Raw genomic sequence first — 15,749 nt, 5'->3', positions numbered from 1 at the left:
CTTTGGGGCAAATCCCCAGCAGTGCAATTGCTGGGTCACAGGGCAGTTCTATTTTTAACTCTTTGAGGAACCTCCATGCAGTTTTCCAGAGTGGCTGTACCAGTTTACATTCCTACCAACAGTGCAAAAGGGCTCCCCTTTCTTCACATCCTCTCCAACATTTGTTGTTTCCTGTCTTATTAATTTCCTCTATTCTCACTGGTTTGAGGTGGTATCTCATTGTGGTTTTGATTTGTACAGAAATAGAGTCTTAAGCAGGCTCCATTATAAGTGCAGAGCCCTGGGTTCCTGGCTCAGTCTCACTCTAGGATCAGGACCTTGAGACCATGACTTGAGCTGAAATCAAGAGTTTAACCAGACTGGGCCACACAGGTGCCCCCATTAGGAAAAGAATCTTACAAATGTCACAATGCAGGGTGAGGGTGGGGGTGGGGGAAACCCTAACAAAAGAGACGTAACCCAAGGCATGAATGGCTTGTTAGCAGGAGAAAAGTAAAGAAAACCTACAGCATACATTATTAAGAAGTTTTTCGTGAAATTAGAGAGTACTAAGATTTAATAGAGCTCTACTGATATAAAAATGAAGCTTCTGAAAACTGACTCAATGCAAAGAGTAAGAAAACTAAGCAGATCAAAGAAAATTTTAAACTTTCCTGCTCAAATAAAACCAATAGAAGGAATAACCTCACCTGGAAAAGGGAATCTTCCTCTTTACAAAACCCCGAGTCTAAAAAAAAAAAAAAAAAAAAAAAAAACCCGAGTCTTCCTGAATCAAAGAGGCTCGTTTTTCTCACAGCTGTCCTGGCTGAGGAGCCTGTCCACATAGTTGGGCTGCGGGAAGATCACATGACTCCCCTGCGAGCTGGCAGTCAGGGACACCTCCTGAGAATAGGTCTGCAGGAACGCCCCCACCCCGTCCACGCCCACAAACTGCGAGGCCGAGGCCGGCACGCCCAGCAGCCCTCCTCCTGCAGCCTGGAGCAGACGTGATGCGTGCCAGCGCCTCAGCTTGAGCGCCAGCAGCACGATGACAAAGGCAAGGAAGACGCAGGAGACTGAGGCCACAGCCACCACCAGGTACAGCCTGAGGTCGGAGTCGTCTGGGTCAGCTGAGGTCCTGATGCTGCCCAGGTCCGCTGAGATGTCGGGGATGCTGTCCGCCACAGCCACGGTGAGCGTGACGGTGGCCGAGAGAGGGGGCTGGCCGTGGTCCTGCACCGCCACCACCAGGCTCTGCTTGAGCGCATCTCTGTCCAGCAGGGCCCGCGTTGTGCACACCTCTCCCGTGTGCAGCCCACCTCGAAGAGCCCAGGCTCGCTGGCCTTGAGCAGGCGGTAGGACAGCCAGATGTTCTGGCCTGAGTCTCTGTCCACTGCCACCACTTTGGTGACCAGGTAGCCGGACTCTGCATATCGGGGAGCCAGCTCCACACTTGTGAAACCATCATTGGGGAGGGAAGGGTACAGGATTTCTGGTGTGTTGTCATTGTGGTCCAGCACGAATATACTCAAGGTCACATTGCTGTTAAGTGGTGGGTCCCCTCTATCTTGTGCAGTTACTCTCAACTGCAGGTCACAGAAAAGCTCATAGCCAAAGGAGTGCAAAGCATACAGGATACCGGTGTCAGAGTTGATGGACACATAGGAGGATAGAGATGCCTCCTGGAGAGTGTCTTCAGACAGGGAGTAGTGACATGGGCATTCTCCTGGCTGTCTGGATCATGTGCAGTCACAGAGAAGATGGAGGCACCTCTAGGGTTGTTTTCAGGGATGTAGACAGAATAGGAGGACTGGGGGAAGGCGGGCGGGTTGTCGGTATCTGCCACATCTAGGTAGGTAAGTATTTCTGTAGACAAAGGTGGAATTCCTTTATCTGTAGCGGTTATAGTGATGTTGTACAGGGATACCTGTTCTCCATCTAGTACTGTATTTGTCACTAATTGATAATAATTTTCTACTGATTTTTCCAGTTCAAATGTCAGACTTCTAGAGATAGTACATGTTACCAGGCCATTCAGTCCAGAGTCTCTATCATATACTTGAAAAAGAGCGATTATTGTTCCTGGAGGCGTACTTTCTGCAACTGATCTGCTTCCGGATGTAACTACCACTTCTGGTACATTATCATTTACATCCAAGATAGTTTTTAAGGCTTTTGCTCTGTCAAGTAGACCTGGCCGATCCCTGGCTTCAACATCCAGCTCATAAAAACTTGAGTCCTCATAGTCTAGATTTGCAGAAGTTGATAGTTCTCCAGTGGAAACATTTAAGCAGAAAATCTTTGAGATCTTTTCTGTTACCTTCAGGAAGGAATACGTTACTTCTGCGTGAACTCCTTCATCCTGATCAGTAGCATTTACCGACAATACTGGTACATACCTACTGGCAAATTTTCAGGAATGCTCACACGGTAGACAGACTGAGTAGACACCAGAGCATTGTCATTAACGTCTAGGACAATTACCAGAATTCTTGCAGTGCCTGAGTGGACAGGATCACCATCATCCACAGCAGTAAGGACCAAGTGATAAATGGCCTGTCCCTCCCGATCCAGTGCATGCTCCAGCACCAGCTCTGGATACTTGGGCCTACTGGCTTTGCTCCACACGTCCACTGAGAAGTGACTATTCTCACTGAGTTTGAAGCCCTGAAGAGAGTTCATTCCTACATCCAAGTCATAGACCTCCAATAGTGGAAAACGAGAGGATGGGACTGCGTTTTCCAGAATTTTCACTTCCAATTCTTCCCTGAAGAATCAGGGTGTATTGTCATTAATGGCCACTATTTCCACTTGTATGGAATAAAGATTCAGTTTATCCTCAATAAGGACGCTAAAACTCACCAGGCACGGTGCAGTCTGGGCACAGAGCTCCTCACGGTCTATCCTGCCTGCAGTGACCAAGCTGCTGCTTTACAGGTTCAGAGCAAAAAGTTACATCTTCCTCTGGAGATGATTCAGACTCCACGCTCCACCAGCTCCTAGGGCCCCAGCCCCAGATCGTCAGCTATGTTTCCCATGAAGGAATCTTTGTCTAACTCCTCAGGAATGGAATAACAGATCTGCCTGGCCTCAGCTTCCCACAGAGTCCCTAGAATGAAGAGCACCACTATCACGCTGTGGTGCTGGCACTTTTGCAGAGCAGCCATTACTGGCTCCTTATGGACTTCCTTGGGATTTGAGTAGGGGGAACAGGCTTGCAATCACTTTGGTGCTTCTCAGAATTGGAAGCCAAGGTCCATAAACAAGTGGAGGTCAGATGAGAAGTGCTTTATTTTTTTAAAGATTTTATTTATTTATTCATGATAGTCACACAGAGAGAGACAGAGAGGCAGAGACACAGGCAGAGGGAGAAGCAGACTCCATGCAGGGAGCCGGACGTGGGATTCGATCCCGGGTCTCCAGGATCGTGCCCGGGGCCAAAGGCAGGCGCCAAACCGCTGCGCCACCCAGGGATCCCGAGAAGCGCTTTAGACTAGAATTTCTGCGCAACTGGTGAAACCATGTCTGATCTCTGTGCTGGGGGATATAACTTGAGTTATCATTGCTTTCCTTGCCTGGGTTAGTGAACAGTGACACTTAAGAGTTCTAATTTAATACTGCACCATTTTTGTGAAACCATCATATAGAAAACCTTATTTCTGCTAAATCTACTTACATGTCACTCATAGTGTTTCTCTCCCCCAAAAGAATAAAAGAGCATATTTGAATAATTTTATATGTTCCCTGTAATTTACCATTTATTTTTGTGTTATAGCTCCTAGGGCCTTGGAGAACAGAAATAAGATTACATTTTCATGTAAGTCTTGAATTTTCACATTCCATCATTTATATTTGTCCCATTTTCATTCTTTATGATCCAAGTTCTTATTTAAATTCTAGTTAGTTAACCTATAGTGTAATATTAGTCTCAGGAATAAAATCTAGAGATTCATCACTTACATATAACACCCTGTGCTCATCACAAGTGCCTTCTTTAATACCCATCACTCATTTAGTCCATCCCCCTTGTCCACCTCCTTTCCAGCAACCCTCAATTTGTTCTCTGTAGTTAAAAGTCTCTTTTGTCCCATTTTCAGTAAGGGCACCAAAGACACATTTGGACTTATCCACCTACTGCCAGTTAGTTACAAGTATTGTCATTTTTAGATGTCACTACCTATTTTATTAATGCATAGGTTAACAAACAACCTAACTCAGGCAATATTTCTGTATAATTTTTTAAAAATGAAAAGGGGGTTTTGGGCTGCCCAGTCGGTGGAGACTGCAACTCTTGATCTTGAGAGTCATGAATTTCTTTTAAAAGATTGTATGTATGTATGTATGTATGTATGTATGTATGTATGTATTTATTTATTTATGACACACAGAGAGAGGCAGAAACATAGGCAGAGTTCTCCCTCTGCGGACTCCTTGGGGAGCCTAATGCGGGACTTCATCCCAGAACCCTGGGATTACAACCCTGAGCTGAAAGTAGGCACTCAACCACTGAGCCACCCAGGTGCTCCAGGGGTCGTGAATTTGAGCCCTCTGTTGGGTGTAGAGCTTGCTTAGATGAATAAAAAAGTTTTAAAATAAAACGTGAAAATATATTTGCTACAATGGCAAAAATTTATATTTATATATTATATGTAGTTTAGGATTAACTGGATTGAAACTAAACCACTTATTGCCTTCATTTGTGTTTAATTATGTATAGATAATGTTTCTCAATGACCGCGTGATACTAATTATCAAAATGTTTCAGGATATATGCTTTTAGATTTAAAAATTTTTTTAAGATTTTATTTATTTATTCATGAGAGACACAGAAAGAGAGGCAGAGACACAGGCAAAGGGAGGAGAAGCAGGCTCCATGCAAGGAGCCTGATGCAGCGCTTGATCCCGGGAATCTGGGATCAGGCCCTGAGCCAAAGGCAGATGCTCAACTGCTGAGCCACCCAGGCATCCCAAAAAAGATTTCATTTATTTATTTGAGAGGGGGAGATAGAGAGCTCACGCTAGTACACAAATGGGGAGCTACAGAGGAAGAGGGAGAAACAGGCTCCCTGTTGAGCAGGGAAACCAATTAGGGGTCAATCTCAGGATCCTGGGATCATAACCTGAGTCTAAGGCAGTTGCTCAATTGACTGAACCACCTAGGCACCCTGATGGTTTTAGATTTAACAAAAATTGGGCAGCCCCAGTGGCCCAGTGGTTTAGCAACGCCTTCAGCCCAGGGTGTGATCCTGGAGACCTGGGATGGAGTCCCACATCAGGCTCCCTGCGTGGAGCCTACTTCTCCCTCTGCCTCTGCCTGTGTCTCTGCCTCTCTCTCTCTCTCTCTCTCTGTCTGCCTCTCATAAATAAATAAAATCTTAAAAAATTTAACAAAAATTTCAGCATCACAAGGCCATTTTCCATGAAAGACTGCAACACAGATAAATGAACAAAAAAATTCTAAACGCATTTCCCAAGTAATGCCCAGAAAAATCAACAAAACACAATAAAATCAAGGCATATAGCCTCTATACATTTTACTTCTATAGCAATTACTGACATCTAGCTATGCTTATGGAAATAAAGGGCTTTGAAATAACTCACCTGCTGCAAACTGACTGAATTAGAAGTCATCTGGGAATCTACAATGCTGGTACTTTCAAACCAAGAGGCTTCATTACAGAGAAGATCTTGTGGTGGAACATTTTCAGGCTTTATATTGAGAAATTTAAAGTCAGTCTTTGAGGAATGTGAGGCAGCACAAAGATTGTAAGAATAAGGCAAAGTCCCTTCGCTGTAACTGGAGATAACTCCAGATTCAGTCTTGGAGCAAACATTGGTCTGAAAGCAGCCCCAGGTGGTGGAGCTGGAGGAGCGTCGCAGGCGCAGGGCAACCGCCAGAATCACCGCGAGGAGGAAGAGCACGGAGATCAAGGCCAAAGCCACCACCAGGTAGAACTGCAGCTCAGCCTGGGGATCAGCGGGCGCCTGGCGCTCGCTGACGTCTGGCAGCGCCTCCTGCAAGCTGTCAGCGAAAACCAGGAGCAGCGTGGCTGTGGCCGAGAGGGGCGGCTGTCCCCCATCCCGCACAGCGACCAGCAGGCGCTGGCGGGCCGCGTCCCTGTCGCCCAAAGCACGCGCCGTGCGCACCTCGCCCGTGCGCAGCCCCAGGCTGAAGAGTCCCGGCTCGCTGGCCTGCAGCACGTGGTATGACAGCCAGGCATTGTGTCCCGAGTCGGCGTCCACCGCCACCACCTTGGTGACCAGGTAGCCGGGCTGCGCGGCGCGCGGCACCGTGTCGAAGAGCGCCGAGCCGTCGGGCCCCAGCGCCGGGTACAGCACCCGCGGCGCGTTGTCGTTGCGGTCGCCCACCAACACGCGCAGGCTCACGTTGGCGCTGAGCGCGGGCGAGCCCTGGTCGCGGGCCTGCAGGGTCAGCTCGAAGGCGCGCAGCTGCTCGTGGTCGAAGGCGCGCTGCGCGAACACCACGCCGCTCTGCGCGCTCACCGACACGTAGGACGCCAGCGCCCGTGGCTCCAGGTCGCTGGCCACGATGGAGTAGGAGACGCGGCCGTTGGGCCCCAGGTCGGGGTCGGAGGCGCTGACTTGGGCGATGGAGGCTGCAGGAGGGTTGTTTTCGGCCACGTGGACCACGTAGGAGGCCTGCTGGAAAACTGGCGCGTTGTCGTTGACATCCGCAATGTGCAGAGTGATGCTTATACTAGAAGAGAGGGGCGGCTTTCCCCTGTCGGTTACAGTGATAGTTACGTTATATTCTGGAGTCTGTTCTCTATCTAAGGCTCCATCTGTGACCAACTTGTATGTATTTTTTGTATCTTGAACTATTTTAAATGGGAACTTTCCTTTTAGTTGGCAGAAAACTTCCCCATTAAATCCTGAATCTAGGTCACGTGTTTTTATCAGGGCAACAACCGTCCCCAGCTCAGTATCTTCTTGAATATGTTTAGATTCAGAATCCAGGATTACATCAGGTGCATTGTCATTTTCATCCAGAATATCTATTTGAATTTTACAGTGTGCTGTGTGACGTCCACCATCCTTTGCTTCCACCCCAATTGTGTAGCTCTCTCTCTCTTCAAAGTCCAGTCCTCCCCCAGTGGTGAGTTCCCCTGTTTTACTGTCCAGTCTGAACAGCTGTCTCACTACATTACCAATGTTGATGAAAGCATAGGTGATCTCAGCATTGACCCCCTCATCCAAGTCAGTGGCCATCACACTCAGTACAGAGGAGCCCACGGGCAGGTTCTCTAGAACACTGACCCTGTACACATCCTGGGTGAACACTGGTGGGTTATCATTTGCATCTGCCACAACCACCCTTATCTGGGTAGTGCAGCTTCTGGCTGGGTCCCCTTCATCCACAGCGGTGAGGACCAGGTGGTGGCAGGACTGCTCTTCCCTGTCCAGGGGAGTCTTCACTACCAGTTCTGGATACCTACTGCCATCTGGGTTCTCCTTCTGAATCAAAGAGAAGTGTGGGTTGGGGTTGAGGTAGTACTGCTGCAGGGAATTGACACCTACATCTGAATCTTGTGCGGATTCCAGTGCAAAAGTGGCTCCAGTTAGGGCCAGTTCACTAATTTCCAGTTCAGTGATACTTTGGCTAAAGGTTGGTGGGTTGTCATTGACATCCTGAATTACCACACTTATATGAAAAAAGTTCAAAGGCTTTTCAGCGACCATTTCAAATTCTAGAACACATGTTGACTTCTTGCCACAAATTTGCTCCCTGTCTATACGGTGACTCACAAGTAAGTCCCCATTTTCAGTACTTACTGTAAAGAATTTCTTCTGTGCACTAATCCTCAGGTTTCGAGTACGCAAATCTTGCACGCCAAGCCCCAGATCCTTGGCGAGGTTCCCCACCAGAGAGCCCATGGCCAGCTCCTCTGGAATAGTGTACCGGATCTGCTCCGGTATCACTGGGCTGAACAAAACCAGCCAAAAGAGAAACGCCATTCGTCTCCACCCGGCGGAGTCCTTCTGTCCCAAACGGTCTCCCATCCTGTTTTGTGCGACTTTGCCAAAGACCTACGATTGCCAAAGGATCCCAAGAATTCTTTGAGCAGGAGCAACTCCTAGATTTGTCTTGGCAGGCAGATTGTTTAACAGATAGGTCAGCGGGAGAGAATCGGAGAGTGCCCAGTTACCGCCATTCCGGGGTAGGCAGGCGATTCCTTTGCGTCGGGAGAAGCTGATACTTCGCTCAGTACTAGGCAACAGCGGCACCCCGCGTCTCGGGTGCAAAACTGCAGTAGTGGTTACTAAATGAGCTCCAAATAAGGAGTGGGTTAGAAGAAAATTCTGTGTCAGGACAGATCTCATTCTTCCCATCTTACAAGGATTTTAATATTTTAAATATCTACTATATTTAAAATCTGGCAGGTCGTTTTATTTGAACTTGAACTTTATCCATCTAAATCAAATGATTTTTACTTCTCAAAGAGCAGAGGTAACTTGCTGAAGATGTTTATTGGCATCATCATGGTTTTCATTTCCATTTTCATAAAATGGTCATAACTTCTGTCCTGTGTTCCTTAGTAAAACTGAAGACCAAATGAAATGATATGTAGAAAATGACACAAATGAAAGTAGTAGGTTATGGCAGAAATTGTAATGTGAAAATGCTTGAAATATCAGCTTGATATGTATGGTTATTACACTCGCTTTTCTTCTAACTTATAAACGTTACAAATCTCATAGCTTTTAGTTTTATCCTGTGTTTTACTTCCCTATATATTATCATTATCACTTTACCCCCAAAATAATTGATAGGTAAGAAAAGATATGGTTGTCCTTATAAAATAGATGTACGGTAAGAAGCAAGAAACTCTCTTTTCCTTGGTTTCCAAGTGTCTACTTTTAAACGATCATGATTTAAAAACTATTCCACGGATTTTATTTTTTCACACTACATTACCATTGTCTTTAACTGTATATCGTTTCTTCTGAAGTCGCCTAGCAACGGTAAATTATTTAAATTTTAGAGATAAAGTATGAGTCCTTAGTTATATATTCTAAAGTAATCTATGTTGTCCACTTTTCCTTGGTCCCCAGGTTACTATCAGATTATCCCAACCCTTTGTTTTTTTTTTTTCCAACCCTTTGTTATTGACATTCTTCCTTTGTCAATAAGCATGTCAATTTTATGTTTCTGATAGGTGTCTTACTGTTTTGATTCAATTTCCACAACTAGAAATCTTTTTTTCAAAACTAGAAATCTTCATAAAGAAATTTTTAAAGCCTATACAATACATTGTAATCCTGAAACTTAGTGAGTAGCAATGCTGAACTAACAGTAGAATAGCATTTGACATCTTAAACTACTCACCATATTCAGGATTCTAGACAAACTCACTGATATCTCTACTTCATACAAACATAAAAAACATAGACTCAAAACTTTGCTCCAAAATATGACTGAACAAGTGCCTTTCCAACGTGGTGTGAACATTTAATACAGGAGAGTTATCTTTTTAGAGCACATATGAAACTAAAGATTCAAATATTTAAACGAGTGTAGATAGTATATACACTCAGTGTTGGATCAAGCATTTTATTACATAAAATCTATTGAAGTTTATAGAGGTTTAAGAGGTATTTTCCATTGCACGAAAACGTTAACTCATATCCAAAATCTATTTTAAAAATATAATGAAAAATATAAAAATACTATTTATTATAAAATATAATAGAAAAGTGAGTTTTCATGTAGAAGTGAATGATACCAATCTCCATCACACAAATTCTCACTACTCTTTGGATGCATTCAGTATTCAGTGGGTCTGCACATTTTACACTGCAATCAGAATTAACCATATATAGATATAATTGGATCCCCTTCAATATACAAATATTGGATCACCTTGAAATAATTATTTTTTTGAAATAATTATTTAAGAAACAAAAATCAAGTGGTTCCCACATGTAACAATAAACCATTTGTTTGGTCAGGTGATGTAGCCTACCATCCCATTCATAATATTTTATTGCCGTTTCTCCTATTTAGTCACACTTTGCAACTGAAGAAGCTGTTGAAAGTACAATATTTGGATGATTGAAAATCTTAAAATGAAGCATCTGAAAATCATCTATAGTAGATTAGATACCAAAAATGCAGGGAGCAGTTCTTCCATTACACAACACACACTCAAGAAATCTGAGACCCATAGACTTGCATTTAATTAAGAAAAATTATTAATTTAAGAAGAGCATACCCCTGAGAAATGAATTTTAAAGTTTCAAACAATTTTTATGTTGAATTGATTTTCCAAGTACAAATCTTAGGCTCTAGTGATAAAGCAGAATTTTACTGACGCGTGCATAGGTGCAAACATTCAAGTAGATACTGACTCTGAAAAGGGAAGGGTTATCTGTAACCAGAAGATGCCAGGTGTGTGGCATATTTGTATTAATGCATGTAGCAGAATCTAATTCTTTGGAGATTTTAAACTGCACCACAGAATAAAGTATAGTTTTTTTTAAAAAAATATTTATTTCTTTTTAGAGAATGCATGTGGGGGTGGAGGTGTAAAGGGCAGAGGAATAAGGAAGGAAATCTCAAGGAGACTCTGCCCTGAGCCAGAAGCCCCATTTGGGACTCTACCCCAACACCCTGAGGACCATGACCTGAGCCCAAATCAAGAGTCCCATGCTTAGCTGACTGAGCCACCTATGCACACTGAATAAAGTAGTTTTAAGGTTCCTTCTCACTGATTTCTTCTTTCAACAAATATGGGTGTCCAGTAATTACATAGGTTAACCCAAAGTTCTCAGACTTGAGAATGCCATAGACTATAAATTTAATCTGTTTTTCTGATTTTTATCATGTAGAAGTTTTCTATATTCTTCCATTGATTTATGAAAATACTATAAATTATTTCCTTATGCAAAGTGAAGGTATACTAAAATATCAGTGCTGTATACCATCCTTTCCAAAACCTATTCGCTATTGGTGTTTACACAAATATCCAAAAGAGAATATTACATATAACAACTTGGACTAACCAAACAACTCTTCTATTAACATAATAACAATTCTAGTGTAAGAAAGTCTTTGGGTAAGATGATTGTGTTTAACCACTTTCTTTTAAGCCTATGGGTATCAGCTAGATTGTCTAAAATTTTACGTATTGAAAAAAGAAGGCTTTAAACCCAAAATATAACCTGAAAGCAAACGGAGATAGCATCAATCACCCAATTAGATCAACTTGATCTCTGAATGAAACATACGATTCAATATTTCCATAATTAATCAGTTTCGAATGTGGCAGAAAACAGATTAAGGAAACAAATGAAAAAAAAAAAGCTACAAGCAAGCATACTGAAAAAGAATCTCACCTGAACAACTCCTAGTTCTTCATTTACATTGATCTCCTCAGATATCAGAAGAGGCTCGCTTTTCCCACAGCTCTCCTGGCTGAGGAGCGTGTCCACATAGTTGGGCTGCGGGAAGATCACGTGACTCTCCCGCGAGCCCGCGGTCAGGGACACCTCGTGAGAATAGGTCTGCAGGAACGCCCGCACCCCGTCCACGCCCACAAACTGCGAGGCCGAGGCCGGCGCGCCCAGCAGCCCTCCTCCTGCAGCCTGGAGCAGACGCGATGCGTGCCAGCGCCTCAGCCTGAGCGCCAGCAGCACGATGACAAAGGCGAGGAAGACGCAGGAGACTGCGGCCACGGCCACCACCAGGTACAGCGTGAGGTCTGAAGCTTGGGAGTCACGTGGGGCTTCCAGGCTGCCCAAGTCAGCCAGGACATCTGGGATGCTGTCAGCAATGGCCACAGTGAGCGTGACGGTGGCCGAGAGAGGGGGCTGGCCGTGGTCCTGCACCGCCACCACCAGGCTCTGCTTGAGCGCGTCTCTGTCCAGCAGGGCCCGCGCTGTGCGCACCTCTCCCGTGTGCAGCCCCACCTGGAAGAGCCCAGGCTCACTGGCCTTGAGCAGGTGGTAGGACAGCCAGGCATTCTGGCCAGAGTCTCTGTCCACTGCCACCACCTTGGTGACCAGGTAGCCGGGCTCTGCGGAGCGGGGCGCCAGCTCCACGCCTGTGGAGCCATCCGTGGGAATGCTGGGGTACAGGATTTCAGGCACATTGTCATTCTGATCCAGCACGAACAGCCTCAGTGATATGTTGCTACTAAGTGGAGGGTCTCCATTGTCACTGGCCATTACCCACAGCTGCAGGTCTTTAACCTGCTCATAGTCAAAAGAGTCCAGAGCATACAGGACGCCTGTGTTGGAATTGATGGAGACATAGGAGGATAGAGGTATTCCTTGAAATGTGTCCTCGGCCAGAGAATAAGTGACTTTGGCATTGTTGCCGCTGTCGGGGTCCTGCGCAGTCACAGATAAGACTGAGATGCCTCTGGGATTGTTTTCCAGGATGTAGGTGGAGTATGGGGTGTGAGGAAAGATGGGAGGGTTGTCATTGATGTCTGCCACATTAAGGGAAATGTAGCTTTCTGTAGATAGGGGTGGGTTTCCACAGTCAATGACCATGACTGTGATGTTATAATTTGAGATCTCTTCTCGGTCCAGGGCTTTTGTGGTCAATAAGTGATAGTAATTATCAACTGACTTTTCCAATTTAAAAGGCAAGTTCCTAGGGATAGAACATAGGATCTCTCCATTCTCTCCAGAATCACCATCATGTACACTAAACAGTGCAATTATGGTTCCAGGAGGACAGTCCTCAGAAACAGAACTAGCACGAGAGGTGAGGATCACTTCTGGGACATTGTCATTCACGTCTTGTACTGTGATCAGCACCTTAGCACTGGCAAGAAGAGCACCTCCATCCTGAGCTATCACTTCCATGAGGTAGAATCTGGATTCTTCATAATCCAGTGATTGCAGAGTCAAGATTTCACCCAGTTTCGAATCAAGTTGGAAAGTCTTTGAAATTTTGTCGTCTTCATTGTGAAAAGAGTAAGTTAATTCCCCATTTATTCCCTCATCTGGATCTGTGGCAGTTAGCATAAGCAGCCGAGTGCCTACCGGTATGTTCTCTGGTACACTCACTCTGTACTCAGGTAGAGAGAACAAGGGTGCATTATCATTTGCATCAAGGACCATCACTCGTATGTGCATAGTACTAGAGAGTATGGGGTCCCCACCATCTAAAGCTGTGAGGAGCAGGTTGTGGGCAGCTACTTTCTCGCGGTCCAAGGGCTTCTCCAGTACCAGTTCTGGGTATTTTTGTCCATCATCTCCGCTTTTCTCTTCCAGAGAGAAATGGATATTGGGGCTGAGTTGATAACTCTGGAGGGAGTTCACACTCACATCAGCATCTCGAGCGAAGGGAAGTGCTAATCGCGTTCCAGTAGCCGCATTTTCATTAATTTTTACTTTTACTTCCTCATCCCGGAATCGCGGAAAGTTGTCATTAATATCTATTATTTCTATTTCTACTCCATAAATTTTCATATTATTCTCAACCAAGATGTTAAAACTCACCAAACACGGCATGCTCTGAGCGCAGAGCTCCTCTCGGTCTATCCTGTCCACAGTGACCAAGCTGCCGCTTATTGGGTTCAGAGCGAAAAGCTGTGTCCTACCTCTGGAGACGATGCGGGCTCCGCGCTCCGCCAGCTCCCGGGGCTCCAGCCCCAGGTCCTTGGCGATGTTGCCCACGAAGGATCCTTTGTCCAGCTCTTCCAGCACCGAGTAGTGGATCTGCGCGGCTCTGACTCCCCACAGTGTCTCCAGGAACAGGAAGAGCAAGAGCGGCTCTATGCAGCACCAACCCCTCAGTGGATCCGCCATTGCTTTCTCTCCGACCAGTTTTCTTAGTCCTAATTCCAGTCTGCTGTTTCCTTCTTTCTTTCAAGCCAAAAGGAGCATATTACTTGACACAAATGCGAGGCTATTCCCAAAAACTTCTTGGGTCTGTTTGTTTAATGCGGAAGGAGCTGAGAGTCAGGTCGTATCAGCAAGCAGCTCTTCCACTTTGGTGAACAGCGACACTCAGAGTCCTAACCAGTTACTACACCAATTCCGTTTTATTTCATAAATGTTTAATCATATTTTGTTTCTAATAATTTTGCTGTATCTTTAACTTATTATCAAGTGACACTGTTTATATTTAATTCTGAAATGGCAAAAGTCTTCAACAAACCTTAAAATCAATATAATTATTAGATTTTTATTTCCTTAGAAAAGTTTTATTTAAGTGCCATTGAGCCTATGTCCTTTATTTACCTCCTACCTATGCTGAGTTCATTGTATTAGGACACTGGAATTCTTAGTTTTGTAGGTTTTAAAATTTCATATTTTTATTTCGGGTATATTAATGAAAATGTGCCCATTGTGCATAAGAATGTCAAGGAAAGAAACCTAACTCTCATTGCACTTGTGCAAAAACGCCTGCTAATTCAAGCAAATTGTATTAGCTGTCATAAACAGAAAAAAATAAAGAGGCAATTTTGTTATTTGTGAGGTCTTTGAGAAAGTTCCCAGATTTTCACACTAAGAATTTGAAAGTTAAACCACATCAGACTAAGAGTTCGAGTTGGGTTAACTTTGCATTATCTATATTTTCCTATTACCATGTATAAACTGGAGTTAGGCATTTTACAGTGACAGATCTTGGAGAAATCCGTATAGTGACTGAAGGAAAGGGCTTTAGTTCATTACCTATGCCAAAAAACATGCCCAGATACTCAGTGAGCAGGCAGTGAGTGGTCTTCCTATATTGAGAGAGATATTTAATGTTATCACCTTTATATGGTAGAAGGGGAAAAAAACGCCTCATGATTGGGAAAAAAGGGTATTTCAGAGAGTCCATTAAGTGAGAAAAGCATTTTTTACCTAATGACACCTACATAGAAAAAGAAAATGCTGGGTGTTATTCTATATGTTGGAAGTTGAACACCAATAAAAAATAAATTTATAAAAAAAGAAAAAGAAAATGAAGACATTTATATCTATAATTAGAAAATTCAAAAAGAAAAATTTAAGTAAACAATGTAAGCACAGTTTGCAAAACTTTTATCAATGTGCAATTTTTCACAAAAGCTATTTGGATGAATGAGAAAGATTTCTCACATTTAATAAATACACTCATAAAATAGGCACTGCAGGCCTCAAATGTTGCCCATCCTTTAAAAACAGATCTGAGATCTCAGGACGCTTAGCTTGAAAAGACACTTAGAATGCTGGTCTACAATTCAGTCCTACCTGTCCCTTGCTGTTGGCAACCACCACACTGGGTAATTTCTTTCTTTCTTTCTTTCTTTCTTTCTTTCTTTCTTTCTTTCTTTCTTTCTTTTCTTTTTTTCTTTTTTCTTTCTTTCTTTCTCCTTCCTTCCTTCCTTTTTTTTGTTCCCAGTTATCTCAAGCTAGCAACATAGAGAGCTCTCTTTACTCTGAAATGCTATATATTTTTTTAATTTATGATAGTCACAGAGAGAGAGAGAGAGAGAGGCAGAGACACAGGCAGAGGGAGAAGCAGGCTCCATGCACCGGGAGCCCGACGTGGGACTCGATCCCGGGTCTCCAGGATCACGCCCTGGGCCAAAGGCAGGCGCTAAACCGCTGTGCCACCCAGGGATCCCTGAAATGCTATAATTTTAAGAGGAAGTAAAACTAAAATTTGAGTAATGAAGACCCTGAAGGTGAAAGTAATAGCGTAAGGTCCCAATAGTAAAGAAATTTCATAGGAAAGGAATATAGAAATTAAGAAGAAAGAGAAATATTGGGGATCCCTGGGTGGCTCAGAGGTTTAGCGCCTGCCTTCGGCCCAGGGTGTG

The 15,749-nt window shown here is 44.2% G+C and overlaps 1 protein-coding gene, 1 long non-coding RNA gene and 1 pseudogene across 12 annotated transcripts in view; 1 reads left to right on the top strand and 2 right to left on the bottom strand.

Annotated features, from left to right (window-relative positions):
* LOC140633534 (protocadherin gamma-C5) overlaps positions 1–15,749 on the bottom strand; it is a 193,312-nt gene that overhangs the window by 126,164 nt on the left and 51,399 nt on the right. The window contains exons 1-2 of one of the 11 annotated variants that reach the window (XM_072826223.1): positions 11,338–15,703; positions 8,007–8,543 (exon numbers count right to left, since the gene is read on the bottom strand). The exons of 8 other annotated variants lie outside the window; for them this stretch is intronic. In XM_072826223.1, coding sequence (XP_072682324.1) covers positions 8,535–8,543; positions 11,338–13,764 — 2,436 coding nt within the window. In that variant the 5' untranslated portion in view covers positions 13,765–15,703 and the 3' untranslated portion in view covers positions 8,007–8,534. Of the gene's footprint in view, positions 1–5,580; positions 8,544–11,337; positions 15,704–15,749 lie in introns of those variants that run through there. 2 more of the 11 variants (XM_072826215.1, XM_072826218.1) reach the window with 2 other exon arrangements.
* Positions 527–5,570, bottom strand: LOC140633537 (protocadherin gamma-A6-like; annotated as a pseudogene).
* Positions 5,711–13,924, top strand: LOC140633552 (uncharacterized). Its single transcript, XR_012031136.1, has 3 exons — positions 5,711–6,795; positions 7,013–7,096; positions 7,807–13,924. It is a non-coding gene; the product is annotated as an uncharacterized lncRNA (long non-coding RNA).

Source organism: Canis lupus, chromosome 5 (assembly GCF_048164855.1).
Source record: "Canis lupus baileyi chromosome 5, mCanLup2.hap1, whole genome shotgun sequence".
Lineage (NCBI taxonomy): Eukaryota > Metazoa > Chordata > Mammalia > Carnivora > Canidae > Canis > Canis lupus.
The sequence above is the reverse complement of the archived record's forward strand: the minus strand, read 5'-3'. Positions and strand labels throughout refer to the sequence as shown.